Source organism: Malurus melanocephalus, unplaced genomic scaffold, assembly GCF_030028575.1.
Source record: "Malurus melanocephalus ecotype Western Australia unplaced genomic scaffold, MMel_1.1 scaffold_855, whole genome shotgun sequence".
NCBI classification, from domain to species: domain Eukaryota; kingdom Metazoa; phylum Chordata; class Aves; order Passeriformes; family Maluridae; genus Malurus; species Malurus melanocephalus.
Window position 1 is genome coordinate 1 of NW_026624087.1, and position 17,802 is coordinate 17,802.

General features: G+C 48.1%; 1 protein-coding gene across 3 annotated transcripts in view; it reads left to right on the top strand.

The window, feature by feature from the left end:
* Positions 1 to 277: 277 nt before the first annotated feature.
* LOC130585263 (dedicator of cytokinesis protein 11-like) overlaps positions 278 to 17,802 on the top strand; it is a 44,347-nt gene continuing 26,822 nt past the window's right edge. The window contains exons 1-20 of one of the 3 annotated variants that reach the window (XM_057385684.1): positions 278 to 328; positions 797 to 852; positions 1,486 to 1,607; positions 1,995 to 2,081; positions 3,316 to 3,405; positions 4,784 to 4,902; positions 6,858 to 6,927; positions 7,004 to 7,129; positions 7,673 to 7,744; positions 8,122 to 8,268; positions 8,699 to 8,782; positions 9,211 to 9,322; positions 11,905 to 12,083; positions 13,848 to 13,961; positions 14,476 to 14,551; positions 14,841 to 14,944; positions 16,725 to 16,836; positions 16,956 to 17,022; positions 17,493 to 17,540; positions 17,695 to 17,760. In XM_057385684.1, the coding sequence (XP_057241667.1) occupies positions 324 to 328; positions 797 to 852; positions 1,486 to 1,607; positions 1,995 to 2,081; positions 3,316 to 3,405; positions 4,784 to 4,902; positions 6,858 to 6,927; positions 7,004 to 7,129; positions 7,673 to 7,744; positions 8,122 to 8,268; positions 8,699 to 8,782; positions 9,211 to 9,322; positions 11,905 to 12,083; positions 13,848 to 13,961; positions 14,476 to 14,551; positions 14,841 to 14,944; positions 16,725 to 16,836; positions 16,956 to 17,022; positions 17,493 to 17,540; positions 17,695 to 17,760 (1,856 nt within the window). In that variant the 5' untranslated portion in view covers positions 278 to 323. The remainder of the gene's footprint in view (positions 329 to 796; positions 853 to 1,485; positions 1,608 to 1,994; positions 2,082 to 3,315; positions 3,406 to 4,783; positions 4,903 to 6,857; positions 6,928 to 7,003; positions 7,130 to 7,672; positions 7,745 to 8,121; positions 8,269 to 8,698; positions 8,783 to 9,210; positions 9,323 to 11,904; positions 12,084 to 13,847; positions 13,962 to 14,475; positions 14,552 to 14,840; positions 14,945 to 16,724; positions 16,837 to 16,955; positions 17,023 to 17,492; positions 17,541 to 17,694; positions 17,761 to 17,802) is intronic. The other 2 variants (XM_057385685.1, XM_057385686.1) reach the window with 2 other exon arrangements.

The window sequence follows — 17,802 nt, forward strand, 5'->3', positions numbered from 1 at the left end:
AGGAATATTGCAGTGTGTGTTGAGTTCAGGGACTCGGATGACGCTGATGCCAGGCCACTGAAGGTGGGTACCCGTTAACGGGGCTGCCATCTCTGCCATCACTGCCGTGTGCTCTGTGCCAGCCAGGCTGAGCAGGGCAGGAGGAAAGCACTGAGTTTCCAGGATCACTGGTTACATTTGCCCAGCTCATTTAGGGTGGCAGGGCCCTGAATTCAGCTCCTCATTTGTGTTGCAGTGCATATATGGCAAACCCGGGGGTCCTCTCCTGACAGCGAACGCGTACGCTGCCGTGCTGCACCACAACCAGAGCCCGGAGTTCTACGATGAGGTAAAAGCCAAATGTGGGGAACGGCACATTTTCCTGGATGCTACAATGCCAAGGGGCTTCTCAGGATACTTCTTTTTCCAGGGCTGGGTGAAAAATGGGTAAAGATAATCACCAGCCCTTTGAGCCTCAGCAGAAGGGCTCAGCAAAGCCAGAGCCTTTGTCAATTTTTAATGTCAGTTTGTTTTCTGCTGTCTTTACTGTCACGCTTTGTGCACTCCAATCACACACCCCCATTAATAAGTAATGTTGCAAATGTGATGAAAATGTTAGGAGTTATTTAAGATAAGTAAGAATGTGTCTTGTGTAACTGCATACAACATAACATTTGTGAAATGAAATAGAACTAAAATATTACTCCGCAACTAAAAATACAGTCTGATCTATCATGATATCATTTTAGATTAAAATTGAGCTTCCAATTCACCTCCATCAAAAGCATCATTTGCTTTTCACCTTCTATCATGTCAGCTGTGAAATTAATACAAAGGCAACATCGAAAAAACAGGACACCGTTGAAACTCAAGGTATGTTCAATGCTTAAATTACTTCTGTTGGAGTGTAAAAGGCCAAGATAAAACAAATGTAGGGACATGAAAAAAATATGCGATTAAAATACCAGCCCATCCGAATTGTCCTTTCTAAAAGCAACCTAATACCAAACCGTTGGTCTAAAATGGAATAAACTCAATGTTTTTAGTTTATATTAAAACTCAAATTGTTGCTGCAGTCTGACAGCTCTTTCTGTTTGTCCCTGACCTGACTTGCACGGATGTGCTGTTGTCAGGCAAATCACCAGTAGAAACTTGCTGTGAGCTCAGGATCTCAGGGCTGATCCTACCAACACCAGGCACACTTACACCTGGCTCCCACTGGCTGGGAAACCTCTCCATGGATCCAGCCCTCAAAGGAGCCATCGTGGGGCACAGCCATGGCTCACACACTGTTCCTGCCCCTCAGACCCACTCCTGCTCTGTGCTGTGTGTGACATTCATTCACCAGGTTAAAGGTGCTTTAATGACACTGCCGTGGCTGATTCCCTCGCTAGAGCCACTTGCACAGCTGCAAGTTTGGGCTTCCCAGGGTGAGACAGAGCTGTCTTTGAGCTGATCCTGCAGCCCTGTGTGCCTGCTGACTGTGTGCCCTGGTTGCCTCCGCAGTGGGATACGCCTGGGTGCCACTGCTGAAGGACGGGCGCATTGTCACCCTGGAGCGGCAGCTGCCCGTGTCCTCCAACCTCCCAGCCAGCTACCTGGGCCTTGCAGACCCCGAGTCACGCAAGGTAGGAGGGTCATTGAAATGGGCTTCAATCAAAAAGGAAGGGGAAAGTTGAGCTTTTGTTACCACTCTGAGTTCTGGGCTTCTTTTGGTGTTCTGCTCAGCTGAACAGATCTGTTCTGCAGCTTAAAGTTCTTAGGGGTGGGAGACAGGACACCTTTAATTCCACGTTCCCTGCTTATGCAGGTTGCAGAGATATTTTTTGTGGCAGGCTGGGCCGGGCTGTTGCAGATGGCACAGAGCAGGAGTGAGCACCTGCTCTGTGCATGTTTTCATGGGGAAAGTGGTGTTTGTGCTGGGGGTGAACCCCTTCTTTCACCCCTGTGCCTTCTGGGGTGTCTGCACAGAGCCACCATCTCACCCCAGTCACTTGAATGTTTTCTGTTCACAGCAGCCCAGTGTGGATGCAAAGTGGGTGGATGGAGCAAAGCCCCTGTTTAAAATCAGAATCCATTTGGACTCGACCATTTACACCCAGGTAAGTCCAGCACCTTAAAAACTTCCAGCATAAATGCAAAGGAGGAGATTGCAGTGCCTATTTTTGCTGAGCCATAGGTGATTTGGGAAAGAGGTGCCTGGTTTGCAGAGCAGCACTGAGATACTTGTGAGCAGCAGGGCTGGGATTGGCTGCAGGGATCTGCTCCTGGTCTGGATGGGATGAGATTGTTGTGTGAGTGAATGAGCCTAGGGAGAGGCTGATGTTTCCTTGGCCAATTGTGCTGTAACTGGCAGGACCAAGGAAACATCTGAGCAAATGAGCTGCTTCAGGGATGCAAAGAGAGAACAGCTGGTGGGTGTGAGAGGTTTCCCCAAATTGTAGAATCATTAACATTGAAAAGGCCTCTAGGATCAGCGAATCCAAGCTAGTATTAGACTTTTTCTTAAGTTTTTTTAAGAAAAGGTTCTCTGACAATAACAGAGACAAGAAAGCATCAGTCCTTGTTTCACTGTGAAAGCAGTTCAGGCTGCTTTACCAAGTCCTAGTGCATTCTGCTGTCTTACAGTAGTGGTGGACTTCTCTAAGCTCCACATGATGTGCTTCAAAGATTCCCAGCACAGGCTCTGGGGCACCTCCTGTCAGCACAGCTCCTGGGGAAATGCCCTTGGCTGGATGTCATCAGCTACATTTACATTCAGAGCAAATTGCTTTCAGCATCTGAGTCTATTTTGGAGCTTTACTGATTCTGTAGAGCACTGAGAGCAGCACAGTAGTTGCGCTTCCCACCAAATTACATTTCCAGATGCTTTTCAGGGTTAAATAACCCAGTAATTAAATTTAACCGAGGAGGAGGAGGGAGAGTAATGTGAAGGAGAGTCTGCCTCAGATGGACAGTAGAAGGGTGGTGATGCAGATGGTGAGGCAGTTTCTGAGAACTGCAGTTCTGAGAGGAGAGCTTCTGTTTCTCCAGGCCAGTGTTGGATGGGGATTGGGACTCAGGGTACTAAACCACAGGAGAATTTTAGCTTTGTGCTTAATATTGAGGTTAATTGGGAGGCAGGGGCTGAGCAGTGGATGGGCATGTTGGCAAAGACGGGGAGCAGTCCTGGGAGATGTCAGCTGGGGGACAGGAATGCCACTGGCAGGGACATGGGGCTTGCTGGGGACGTGGCCCTGTGCTGCAGGTTAAGTCACCAGATTTCTGAGTGTAAGTGGCACAGCGGGGGCTGACCAAGGTTGAGGCTGCTGCATTGAACTTGTTTGTCTCTTCCAGGACATGCACTTGCACAAATTCTTCCAGTACTGCCAGCTGGTTCAGGCAGGAGCCAAGGAAGTGCCAGGAGAGCTTGTGAAATACCTCAAGGTGAAGTGCCTGTGGCTGGGCTTTGTGTTTCACAGACTGTCAGCAAAGACCAGCCCCTGCCCAGGGGCCACACGCCCTTGCTGGGGCTGCTGCATTCTGCAGTGCCCTCACTTTTGCTTTATCCCATCAGATAGGTTGGTGTTTAACTGGAATGTCTTTCCAAGTCCCTACATTCATTTTATCTTGTCAGACGATTGTCTGTGTGCTGCTTCCCTCTGCCTTCCACAGAGGATAAAACAAGCAGCCAGCATCTCTCTGCCGTGCTCTTGGAAACGCCTCCTCCTGGTGGACTCTCACCCTCCTCCCTTGCTGCTCCAAGTTTGACTCAGGCCTTTAAACTGTAGCAAATAGAAAAAATAGAAAAAAATCCTTTTTTCTGGAAGCCCACTCAAAACAGGATTTTTTTTCACGTTTAAAAAAAAAGATACGTGAGATTATCAGCCAGTTAAATTTGATCAGAGGTGACCTATGACCTAGACCCAACTTTTTGGTAATCACTGCAGCATGAGTAAGGGCTTTGGAGCAGATCCAGCAAGGGCTCCTGCAGGGAATATCATTCTTGGCTATTTACAGTCCTTGTTTCCTTCCATGACTGCCTGTTTTTGGGAGCGCTGCTGTAGCAACAGCTCCACTTCCAGTGGTGGGGAAGTATCACCACAGAGTTACTTAATGTGTGTCAGATAATGTACAAATACTTTAAGAAATAGAAATAGCAGCAGGTTTTGAAGGCAAGCACTGCAATCTCAGCTTTGTTGTGAGCATTCTGCCAGGTCCCAGCCCTGCCAAGCCCCCTCCCTGCAGCCTGCAGACTGAGATGGGTATGTGCTCACCACAATGAGGGATTCTTAACCACCTTCACCTCAGTAATGTCAGTAATTTAAATAGCTAGACACAGATTTTAAAACCTGTCATTAGATTTGCAGATTTGAAAACTGAAAATGCAATGCATTATCTTTCCTAGAATAGTATCGTGAGCTTCAGACACAAGAGCTCTGTGAAAAGGTGGAGAGTGTATGCACAAGATGAACCTGGCCTTCCACAAGTCCCTTAAATCCCATTTTCAATAGCAAACTATGCTCTTTGAAAAGAAAAGTCTCACTGCAAGTCATTGGGCAGCAGTTTTTCATGCTCCGAAGGCATTTGTGGAAATGGGACTTTAAAAAAGTGGCACAAGTGATGAGAAAACCTGAGAGCAAAACTTTGGCCTCAAATTCTGGACTTTTCAAATCAAATAGTAGCATGTGACCTCTAATTAAGTCATAGCTGGAGCCTTTGCTAATGCCTGTCCCATTGCCACAGAAGTGTCTGAGGACTGTAAATGTTTAACATCTGCAAAATGTTGAACTAAAAGTGTCTGTGTTTTGAACATTTGTTTTAGTGTTTGCACGCGATGGAGATCCAAGTAATGATTCAGTTTCTACCTGTAATTCTTATGCAACTATTTAGAGTCCTCACCAACGTGACGCAGGAGGATGAAGTAGCTGTCAACTGCACCATGTGAGTGTGGGGTGAACCACCCAGTGATGAATGCAGAGGCACAAATGGCAGTGCAAAGCAGGGTCTGGTTCCCAGTACAGGCTGCTAAAGGACAGCAGCACTGACTGTCCCCTGCTGCTGTCCTCCCCTGGCTCATGTGGGTGGCATTGGGAGCATTGTGGGGCTCTTGTCCTGACCGCTGTGTGGGGAAAAACGCGGTATTTAAAAATTACTCCTGGTTTGTTTCTCGAAAGAGGAAGTGTTTGGTGGCTCTGGCAGCTGTTGTTGTCATCAAAAGGCTCCAGAGTGCCCAGGCGTGTCCCAGCTGCAGCAGCAGATGTGGGAGCAGTGTCCTGGTGCCATCCTGGCACGCCAGTCCCGGTGTCAGGAGCGCTGCCGGTGCCCCGGAGCTGGGCTGCTGCAGCTCCAGCTGTGCCAGCTGTGCGGGCTCGGAGCTCCAGCGCTGCTCCGGCGGCCCCGAGAGGGCAGCACCGGCCCGGGCAGGCACTGCAGGAGCTCCAGCAAAGGCACCTTCCCTGCCGGGCACCGGCAGCGGCTCCCTGGCACCGAGAGATGTGCCAAAACATCCACCTTCCTGCCGCAGTGCCTCCTCAGTGAGGTGCAAGGGGAAGATGGATGTCATCCCCTGGTCCCAGTGGATAGCGTGCATCCATGTGCCAGGAGCATCCTGCTCCCACGGAGCTGGAGACTGAGCCCTGCTCCCATGGAGTGGAGCTGGAGGCTGAGCCCTGCTCCCATGGAGTGGAGCTGGAGGCTGATCCCTCTCCCATGGAGCTGGAGCTGGAGGCTGATCCCTCTCCCATGGAGCTGGAGCTGGAGGCTGAGCCCTGCTCCCATGGAGCTGGAGGCTGAGCCCTGCTCCCATGGAGCTGGAGCTGGAGACTGAGCCCTGCTCCCATGGAGCTGGAGGCTGAGCTCTCTCCCATGGAGCTGGAGGCTGAGCTCTGCTCCCATGGAGCTGGAGGCTGAGCCCTCTCCCATGGAGCTGGAGCTGGAGGCTTAGCTCTGCTCCCCAGGGATGTGGTGCCTGTCACAGTCACAGCCCTGCACCATGTGAGGCGGGTCATGAGAACTCCTCCTTTGTGGAGCACTGCAGTTCCCCTCTGTTTGAACACCAGGGACAGAGGAACAGGTGACCCCAAGTTCCTTCTGGGTGACCAGCTCCCACCTTCATTTCCAGAGATTTTTATCAAAGCTTGGCCTGATGCTTTCTGGTTTGTTAGTAGCTTTCTGTTTAAGGGCATCTCTTTTCTGATCAGATTTTCATAGTGGAATTTAAAACTCACTTTATCTGTTAAATGGCTTGTAAACTCCTCCCTGTGGTTTGGCCTGTGGGGTCTGTGACAACATGCAATGGTTTGTTGTTCTCTCTGGCTGGGACTGGAATGTAAATCCCCAGTGCTGGCTGGGGAAACCAGGCTCTTGCTGCCTTGATCAGCCACTTGGAGTGCTTTAGAGGGCTGGCATGTTCTCCAGGGTCTGCTTGACCCTCCTGAACTGCCAGGCAACAGCCCAAAATATTCTAGTGCATCTAACAAGGAGCATATGATGTAAATAGAAGAAAAGAAAATAGAAGGAGGCTTCCAGAATTGATCAATTCTGGGGGTGGAAGCAGGTGTCAGATTATAACAATGATAGAGAATGTTCCATCTCACCTCCTCGTGCAAAGAGCCTGGAGTGCTAAAGTCAGCTGCTCTGGGCAATTCCTGGGCCAGCACTAAAGGGGAGAAGAGGCTTTGGCCACCTCACCTTTGAGTGCTTTGGCGAGGCTGGTGCAGCCACAGGAGCTGTGTGTGAGGGGTGCTGGCTGCACGAGCTGGTGCTCTGCAAAGCAGGCCCTGCCAGCAGTGAGGCTTTTGGGGTTGGCAGCATGGGACACGCGTGGCGGTGACTCCTGTGAGCTGGAGGAGCTTGCCCTCTCTCTGTGTGCTGAACACAGCCACGTTTCTCCCCAGGGTTCTCCTGCACATCGTGTCCAAGTGCCACGAGGAAGGGCTGGACCATTACCTGCGCTCCTTCATAAAGGTCAGTGATGAGACACCGTCCCTGCAGACTCCCTGCTGGCAGCAGGCACACCCTGACCCTGCTGTTCTTGCCCCAGTATGTCTTCCGAGCTGAGAAACCCAGTGCCAAACAGGCGAAGATGACCCACGAAATCCTGGTCCTTTCCATGGCCACCATCCTGAAGCAGTCGGCAGATTTTCTGGCCATCAATAAGCTCCTCAAGGTGAAGTACTGGCAGGGTTTGGCTGCAGGGGTGAGGGGAGGAAAAGGGGGTCTGGTGTAAAGCCCAACACTTAACCGCATCTAAACCCACTGCAGGGTTAAAGCTGCCAGGGTACCTCCTCACATCCACATCCTTGAGCTCTTCTCTCACAAAAGAGATGAATTCTTGTAGGGAGCCCCTGTTTAGGTTTATGGCAGGAGGCAGCAAAAGGCTCTTCATTCTGCCAGTCTTACTCCAGTCACCTGAAGGGTGGCAGACTGTGCCTCTCTGGGCCTTTGCAGGGCTTGCACCCCAAACTCTTCTGGTTCTTGGCAGGGTGCACTGGGATGCAGATAGGGTAGGTCTGTTCCCACCCTAAAACTGGCAGGACATATCTGAGTAGCAAAGGTACCTATTCCAAGCCAACTGTGCAGGCACAGCCATGCTTACAAAATGCCATTTGAATGTGAGCTCTCCCTCCCACACAGGTGCTTCCCCACACTGGGTATGTCAGTCATGTTCCATCCTGCTGAGAGAAGTAATAGTATTCTTTGTCCATTCTAGTACTCGTGGTTCTTCTTTGAAGCGCTGGCAAAGTCCATGGCAATGTACTTACTGGAAGAAAACAAAATCAAGGTAAAAATAAATTTGGTCGATGCTGCCTTACAGAACTGTTGCAAACTCCTCCAAAAGCTTTTCTGAAAATCTGCGTGACTCTTTATTTTAAGAAACACCTGCCAAGCTGAACAGCCCACCTTCTTTTTTTTTTCACTTCACTTTTTCTTCTTCCTGCTTTCACTCTCAATTGTAATTTAAAAATTCCAGAAGTCCTTAAGAATTCCAGAGGCTTGTGCAGCCTCCTTTTCTGTTACTACGTACTGCAGTTGCAGCCAATGCTCTCTTTGGCCACTGTTTTATTAGGGAGCAACAAAAAGAAATTCTAAAGAACTCGTGCTCAGTTCTCCCCAGCTGCTGGCTCACAACACTGAGCTGGGATGTGCTCTTGGTTTCAGCTGCCCAGAGGTCAGAGGTTCCCTGAGTCCTACCAGCACGCCCTGCACTCGCTGCTGCTGGCCATCATTCCTCATGTGACCATCCGCTATAACGAGATCCCTGAGGAGTCCAGGAATGTCAACTTCAGCTTGGCTAACTTCCTGAAGGTCAGCAGCTTCTTTTCTTCTCCCAGGATTTTAACTGGGGTGGGAAGAAGATAGGCAAATGAGAAATACAGAGCAAGCAAACAAATGTGGTTTACTTTAACTCTGGACAGGGTAAGCTTTCCTAGGAAAGAGACCTTCTCTTTTCAAGGAGACACTAACTCAGTATTCTACTGAGGGGTTTCAGGCACACCTAGCAACTGTTTGGAACCTGAAATATGTGTACTCTCATTTTAAATTTTTCTGTTGTTCACTGGAGACTTAAGTAAGGTCATCCAAAGCATTTCAGGGGAACAGGATCATATATGTTATGGAGMGTTGCAGCAACYCAGAGGATGAAAWCTGGCTGCTGACAGGATGGCAGCAKGGAGGGGATTTAGGATGATTGCTTTAATTTGTAATGGTTGGTCACATGTTACTATTTTTTCTCCAGCGTTGCTTGACATTTATGGACAGAGGATTTGTTTTTAACTTGATAAATGATTACATTTCTGGATTCAGCCCAAAAGACCCTAAGGTAAGCAGTAGGTTTCTTGGAAAGTGGTTTGCAGCTGTACATATCTATATCAGCCAAAGCTTTGTAGTGATTACTTTATACAACTCTTGGAGGCCTCTTAGACTCTTTTTCTGCAAAATCTTTTAGAGGCAGAGACCTCTTTGTTTGGGCCAAGAGCCTGTATCCAGATTACTTTAAAGTAATGTAAAGTGTCAGAATGAAAGGAAAGATTGGTTAATAAACTGGATGAAAAAGACAAAGAAGTTCCAAGTGACACCCTTATGCACTGACACTTGGGAAGAACAACACAAAAATTTGCCAATGATTAATCAATTTCACCAGATGCTATTTATTAGATTCTCCAATCCTTGTGCAACAAGTTCCACTGAACTGGAACAAAATGGGTCAAACCAAAAACATAGTCTGTGTTTGTCTTTTTTTAATCTCAGTTGCTGGTTGAATACAAGTTTGAATTTCTTCAAACCATTTGCAATCATGAGCACTACATTCCTCTGAACTTACCAATGACCTTTTCCAAACCCAAGCTGCAAAGAGTTCAAGGTATGTTCTTCCTTAAAGAGCTATGATTTGTTAGCCTGATGGCTTCTGACTAACTTTGGTTTGGTGTTAATGGAATGTATGTCCTGGTTAGGACATAAACCTCAGGAGAAGATGCTTTTCTGTCAGGTTTACATCATTTTATTGCAGAATTGTGTGCAGTCTGCCTTTTCAGTATTTCCCATATTTAAGTTTACATGGGACTAACAATATCTGGAAGACGCTGCCTGTGTTCCAGTAAATGCACAGATTGTGCAATGTAATCCTTGTTCTCAGGAGTGCCAGCATCCCCTGAGAAGTGGGTGTGTCATCAGGGCGTCCTGTGGAGATGCAGGAGAACAGATTGAACCCAGTGCCCTGCTGGCAGCTCTCTTTGTGGCCATCAGAAGGGGACCTAGGTTACCTTTTGCTTCCATATTGAGCAGCAGGAAGTGCATGGTGTGTTTGAGCTCTTTCTCAAACCTGCAGGCAGCAGAGCTTGAGTCTGTGCCTGTCCTTGGTGCCTACCAAAGGCATTGGTACCGTGGCACCAGTGCACATCCAGCTGCTTTTGCTGCCACTCGTGTCCTCTTTGTCCTGAAGCTGCCCAGCACGGGGCAGATGGGGCTTACAAGGGGCTGGGCTGAGGCTGTGGGCAGGTGGGGTGGCTGGGGCTCTGCCAGAGTGGCCATGCAGCCCTCACCAGCCCCCAGGAGTGCTGCAGACAGACTCCTTCTCTCTGGGTCCTCATGTCCCATCAGTGCTGCAGAAATGCATTGAAGACTGCGAGGTTTGGATGCCAATAGCCCAGCCAGTGCAAGTACTGGGGAGGAGACTGAGGTTTGGGATTCCCCCATGTAAAAGCCCTGTGGATTTATGATTGTGTAATTTGTTTTAGTGGAGGAAAGGGGATGTTTAGTTGTGCCTCAGGGTGGAGCCATAAAACTCCCAAAGTGGTTCCACACACATGCAGGTGCCAGAAGCAGCAATAAAGGAAATACCCCTTATTTTGGTGTTTATCTGACCCCTCAGAACTTTCTGGACCAGCTGCCAATCTTTTACATCAGTTTGGCTCCTTGCCTGGCATTATTTAACAAAGATTATTGCTAGAAACAACAAAGAAAACCACATCCACAGTGCTTCCATGATGCTTGTTAGTGGTGTGGTAACATCAGGATGCTCTTTGTTGGTTAACATTCACCTTTGTGTTTGTGATGGTTAAACTGAAAAGCTGTAAGGACAGCTCTTCTCCTGTGTTTTATTGTGACTGGGACCTACCAGCTGAGGTTCACACTGAGCTCATGGCAGCAGAGCTGCCCACCCTTGTGGTAGAAGTGCCTTTGCAGTGGTGTCTGAGCCCTGCCTGCCGTGGCAGAGCCATGTGGGGATGCATCTCCACTGGAAACTTGTCTGGCTGCAGGGACAGACCTGTGGCTGCAGGGGACAGCAGGCTCAGAGATAGAGAGGTACGAAGGGCACACGCTGCTGGTGTGTCTCACCTCTTCTTCAGCCTGTTTGGATGCAGAGAGGGGCTGCCCAAAGCTCTACTGCTCTGTTTCTGTGCAAAGAAGGAATAGCCCCCAGGGAGGTGCACAGAGATTTTCTGCAGCCTCAGCCAGTTTAGATGGGCAGGCTGGCAGAGCACAGCCCTGCACACACCTCCTGTTGAGTTGGAGTGCTGCACCTTGGAGCAGTGACTCTGAAACGTCCCACTAGTGCAGGGCTGGTTGTTAGTCTGTCCGTGCTGCCTCACGTGGGAACACCAGCCAGGGCAAGCCCCGAACTTGGCCTCATACCCAGCAGCACACAATTAGTTTTGCAATGTTGTGATGGGAAAGAATCCAARGGATTGACAGAAGCTGAGAGTTAAGCAAAGGCCTCACAAATAATATTAAAACATTACATACTATCCTGTTTTGCCACGATTTAGAGCATTACTTGTTCCTGTTTATTTTTTGCTGTCTTTTTATTTGTCCCTTTTCTTCTTACACATAATTAGAATTTTTTTCATTTGCGGTGGAACTGTTCACTTCAGTAGGTAGGTCCAACTGGAATGATCAAATCTTCTAATGTCAAATTAAGTATGCACTTTCCAATCAATTAGCTTGCATCCAACTAATGTAATAACCATGATGTGTGACAATTAGGCATTTGCTAACATCACTAACAGTGGAAGCTAGGCAGTGTTCCAGATTGCTCTGCTCACAGTGTGTTTACAGGACAACCCCCAGTCAGAAGCAAAGCATCCCCAGGCAGTAGGTTGTGCTGTCTTCCCCCATTTAAGCCGTCTCTGACTTAGAAATTACTCATTGGAGAGAGAAGCTTTGCAGAGCATCACGCTGCAAAAATCCTTCAGGTGCTGCTGAAACAGTGAGGGCTGAAATTAATGAACAGCCTGAACTGGAAAACACCAAGTTCTTTGATATGACTTAGCTCAGTGCTGGAGAAAACTGTATAATCAGTTCTGGCTGTATTGAAAAATCAGTGCACTGTGGAAGAGAGTGGTGAGTGCTGCTCGAGGCCTTTTGGGCTTACCTGACTGTTGTGTCTTGCTCTGAACAGACTCAGAACATTCCCCTTAACCACTGCCCTGCTGTTTCTTTCAGATGTAAACCTCGAGTACACTTTAACTGATGAGTATTGCAGGCATCACTTCCTCGTGGGGATGCTTCTTAGGGAAGCCTCTGTTGCCTTGCAGGACAATTACGACATCCGATACACGGCCATCTCAGTCTTAAAAAATCTCTTGATCAAGCATGCCTTTGACAACAGATACCAGCACAAGGTCAGGCCTACTTTGTTGGCTTTTTAACATAATGTTGTTGAGTTTTATGAAAAAAAAGCACGTATCAGAGTTTTAGCTATTGCATGGTGCACCAAGGGTATTCTAATTGSTTTTTGGGGAACTGCTGTAAATAACTGATAGTTATGGAATAACAGTAATAGCTCAGAAACCGTCTAGGAAATAACTGCTTGCATACTCATGCTGAATGTTTAGATAATTAAGCCCTAAGCCATTAAGGAACTTGAGAGGGTCATTAGCCAAGAGGTTGTTTGAGAAAATTAAGCCATGTTCTGGTCTTGGGCTTAAATTAATATCCTGTATTAAAATGCTATAATCAGGAAACAGAGCTAATCTCTGTTACAAGTCAGCTGCATGTTTTACTAATTAGTGACTCAGAGCAGAGGATCTCGATTCTCATGAGGTGCTGGATTTCCTCTGGGTGGATCTCAGCTTTCTTTGGTCACCTCAGCATGTGATGATGCCGAAAGAGGCTGGACATGGGTTTGTTTTATCTTGGTGCTGCTCCCTGCTGACCCATATGCCTTCCAAATTGCCCAGCTACCTGTGCAGACACTCCATGTCCTTGCTGTAGCCTAGAAACTTGTCTCTGTTTAGAGTTTAGATCCTCACATGCTCTGGGCAGGCTGCACTCCTGATTGCTGTCTGGGAACATGGATATTTCCTGGCATGAAGGGTGGGAGCAGTGGTCTGAATGTGCCTGGAGCTCTCCTGGACCCAGAGTCAGCTTCTCTTCCCTCCCTCCTCTGCCTGTTTGAAGGSCTGAGCAGGAGCTGGGCTTGCTTTTCTCTGCAGTGAGGATCCGTGACTGACTCAGGAGCTGTTTGCCCCCTCAGTGGGCAGCACTGCCCTGACTCCTCAGAAACTCCACCTGTCTTAGCATTGTCCCACGGGATATTTGTGTGTTTGTTGTGCTCCAGGCTGTGTGAGCAGGAAAYTGCCTGCAGCCAGGGCAGGATGGTGTCCAGGGACAACAAAGCAAAACATCCCATCACAAGCAGGACAGGCTGAGCATGTGTTGGCACAGCCAGGGAAACCCCAGCTCCACAATGGCTGAGAGAAGGTTTTGCCAAGCCATGAGTGTTTTCAAGATTTCTTTTATCTTTCGTCATACAGAATCAGAAGAAAAAAATTGGATTTCTTTATTGTGCAAAATGTTCCACTCAATTTGCAAGCCTAATTTATTTTTTTAACCTTTCAGCCAAATCCARAATGATAAATGTTTAACAAGAAAGAATTGGATGTAAAAGAGTTCTTCATTTAGAAAATGTCAACCCAACCATTTCTGATCTGTATCACTTAATCCAAGTTAATATCTTCCTACAAACTGCTTTCACTAGAAACATTTGCTATGGAGAATTCCTGACTGGAAGCAGTAGCCAGCACCAGCAAATGGAGCGAATGTTTCTGTGTCCTGGGTGTTGCACTTAAACATCAAACTATGCAAGTCAAGCRCCAGTGAAAGAGTTAGGAAATCCAGGATTTAGCTTGTCACACATCCTGCATGACTGGGAATGTTATTTAACTTCCAAAATCCCCAGGTGCCCCAAGCTTGCTGGAAGGGTAATACCTCTCTAGCAGCACTGGAAGTGGAGATGAGAAGCCAAACCAGCTCATGTCCTCAGACACCATGCACAGTGCGTAAATGCAGATAGATAGATRGGTGTTTTGGCTCAAGAGTTCCCTTTTTTCACTCCACTGGGAACCTGGGCTCTTACTGAGATTTTTCTCCGTGGTTGTGTCCAGAACCAGCAGGCAAAGATCGCGCAGCTGTACCTGCCACTGTTYGGGGTGCTCCTGGAGAATCTGCAGCGTGTGGCCAGCCGTGAGGCACTGACCTCCTGCTCTGCCTCCAGCCCCGTGAGTACAGCTGGGATGGCTCCATGTCTTCATGGTTTGGACAGTGTGTGCAGTGCTGGGAAAGGGGGTGAGTCGCTCCAAGAGCAGCAAGTTTGGGCAGAACTCAGCCCAGGACTCAGACTCGGACTCCACAGCTGTTCTGGGGAGTTGCCTGTCTTCCCAAAAGTTGTGTGTGGCTCCCAAGGGGCCTTAGCSTTGCTGATGAGATATTCCTCCTTGCTGGGGCAAAAGAACAGCAAATAGGACRTTTCTGAAAAACAATTCAAAATTTCAACTCAAGTGATGAAAGAAGAAAGGAAAGCACCACCATGACTAATCTTAATATGTTCTGCTATTCCTTGTACTCCTCCCCAAGGCCTTTGTCTCCTTGTTATAGAAGAATGGACATTTCTGTTTTCATCTGTTTTGTTTTCAAAAACTGCTCTAATTTGCCTTTTTGTATTGCATTGTTCCCTTCTATAAGAGAACAGGTGTTATGTTTTATTGGTCACTAAACCCTTATATTGCTTTACAGGCATCCAGGGATGAATTCATATGCAGTTTTCCATCCCCCTCAARCAGATCCAGCCTGATTGCAGACAAAGATGCAGGTAAATTAATTTTTCTAAGTTYGAAATTTCCTATTTATTTTTAACATAGCTATTACCAGCCTGAAACACTCCAAGCCCATTACCCAAAACCTAAAACAGTCATCTCCTAAAAGACCTCACAGAGTCTGCATGGTTTTCCCTGGATGTGATGTCACCCTAACTGTCCTTTCCAGWCTCTTCCTTTTCCAGTTTTTGACATGGGGCTTTGGCAAGCCCCATCTGTGCTGTCTGTGCTGCTCTGACAAGTGCAAAGGACATAATTGTGGGGTCTGTTTTTTTTTTTTTTCAGCCTGTGGAGCAGCCCTTCCAAATGGCCATGCAATGAAACGAGAGGACTCAAAAGGATCCCTGAACTCRGAAGGAGCAACCAGTTCCCCAGATCAGAGTGAAAATGTAATGTACCAGTGGCTGGGAAGAGCAGTGCGCAGTCTGCAGGCTGTGTTAAATAAGGGGGAGGGAAGAGGAGTTCCCTGTGGTAAGGCTCTCCAAAGAGTGCTTATAGATATCTCTGTAAACAAACAGATTGATGTTTAACAGAGATCAGAGTCATGGGTCTGGTATGCCTTCCCTCTTCAAACATCCCAGAGCCAAAAATAGAGCTTTAGACAAATTACTTGTTGAAAATGAAAGGCAAAATCGATGTGGAAATTCTCTGCTCCTGTGGCGCATTTATCTGTGCTCAGATGTGCTCMCCTTGTGTGGGTGGGTCTGAGCCTGGCCAGACTCCTGTGCCTGGTGCTGGGAAGTGGTTTCTACACATCTGAGAAGCAAAGCACTGTGGTGTGAGATAGCCAGTGACCACTGACTTAAGATAAAGTGCAGGAAAACCAGCGCAGGTGAATAACCACAGGCCCAAACGTGCAGAAGGTGACTCTGGTCCCACCACAGAGCTCTGACCCCACTGTTCAGGYAGGGTGTACTCTCCTTGGCAGATTGCACGCGTGGGATTCAGGGATTTGTGCAAACCAGTCCCTGGTTTTCCTCAAGGCACTTTGCAGATATCTTGGGTTGGYGTGCGTCGCTGATGCATCTTCAAAAGCTTTGGCCCTTGCAGCAAACAAGCAAAGATTCTGTGGGCTTGTGGCTGTGTCCTGACATGATCAGGAGAGGTGGGGCTTTGCAAGCTCTCATGCACAAATCACAGAACTGCAGGACAAGTACAGCCAAGCACTTCACTATCAGCAGAACCCTGAGTGTGTGCTCCAGTGCTGCTGCTGGGGTTTGCAGAAGCRGTGTTGCTTCCAGCTCAGCTCTTCCCCCATGGCCATTCATCTTCTTGAATGCCCTGAAATGTTTTTCAGAGTTGTTGAAAACAGTCTTTCTGATAGGGAATGCAATATCCACAAAACCATGTGAAAGCAGTGCCACATGGAGGAGCACAGCTTTGGTACTACTCTGCAGAGACATTTCTCATTGCCCTGCTCCCCTGGAGTGARTTGTGTCCTGAGTTGATGGTTTACCATGGTCAATAGCAATGCTCTGGCCATAGCATCGTGTCTCCAGCTCTAAAATGATTGTTTATTTCTGCTTTATTGTGACTCAYATCCACAGCTTRTTCCAGAATAAACAGCAAATAAGGYCTGTGRATCCCTCTCCAAAACATGTGAGGCACAGCTTTAGGAGAAGCATCCTGCCTAGGGATTAATTGTATACCTTTGTCAAAGGATACAGTTCAGGCAAGCACAGAGGATGARAAATAAAATTGATATAACTTTAGAAGCCATGCTTCCCACCACACAGTGCCCAAGCCTTTCCCACATAAATTGGCTCATCAGCAGGATTTCTCTTATTTTGCCTGAGTCACTAAGTAAGAGGAAAATGAAACACTTCCAAAAATCAAGAGGGGGGAAGAAAAAGTTCTTAAGATGACATTTTCTCCTTTTTTAATAACTGACATTTTGTTTTGAATTATATGTCTTTAGAAGGAAGTCAGATTCTTGCTTTAAACAGTAATAGCCAGTGAACTTCTTTTATAAGAACTGGCTTTAAAAATGTCTGGAAGCTTAGATGCTGCAGAGAGCAGGGGAAGTGAAAGCAGGCTGTTGTGTGTTTTGCTGGATAACCTATTGTTCACTGCCCAGGTATTTTTTCTCTGAGCAGAGAAAGGTTTGGTGATGTGCAGAGCCTCTGGAGCACAGCCACAGCCCTCCACGTCACCTGTGTGTCCCTGCAGATCCGCAGGAGCTCCCTGAGGAGCAGCRTGTCCCACTGCAGCCGGCTGGACCAGTTTGAGATCCGGACACTGCTCATGTGCTACCTRTACATCGTGAAGATGATCTCTGAAGGTTGGTACCTCCTGCTCGCTGAGGCAGCAGGAAACACAAGGAACCATCACTTTTAGTCTGTAAGGTCCCTGCTTTGAGTTTTTTTAAATCTCAGTGCACTGTTTTTCATTTTCTTTCAGATACTCTTTTGGCTTACTGGAACAAGTTCTCCCCCCAGGAGMTGATCAATGTCCTTGTGCTTCTGGAGTGAGTATCATGAGGCTGCTGCTCAAACACTGCATCTGTCTGGGAAGAATGGCTCATTAGGAGACCCCAGGACACACGCTGTCCTGGGCAGCACTCAGAGTCTCTGGCCAGGCTGTAATGAAATCCTCTTCCTCCCCTTGAGGAGAAGCAAGTGTATATTGAGGAAGCACGGTGTAGTGGCAGTCTCCTGTGCTCTCTCTGGGGTGTRTCCCACTACCTGTGGGCTCAGCCTCCCCATCACTGTCACAGCCTCTGCTTGACAGCAAATTTGTCGCAACAGATGGCTGAAAAGACAGGGATGTGCCATAGGGTTTGGAAACCAGTGTTGTGAGGTCAAGTGACATGTAAACACAGACCCAAAGTGCACAGAGAAGTGTGTCTGCAGGCAAGGACAGGGCAGGTTTCAAATGCTCCGTATCATACCTGATCTGCAGGATCTGTAACAGAAACATATTTCATTTCCTTCCTAGGGTGTGTTTATTCCACTTCAGATACGTGGGGAAGAGAAACATTGCCAGGTACCCCATCTCCCCGTGCGGTGTGGGGCCATCCCGCGCTCCCAGGCATGGCGGGCAGGCCCGGTGTGAACCCAGGCCGGGTGTGGGGCTCCGCTCGGCCATGCCCTGAGCAGGGCCCCTCTCCTCAGCCCCCTGCCCCTTCCCTCCCCTCCAGCTCCTGCATGCGAYCCCCAGGCACAGGCGAGCGCAGGTTGGCGGTGTCCCCCCCAGCCAGCTGCAGGTGAGACACCATCCCGGCTGCAGGCCTGCTTGCTGAGCAGCC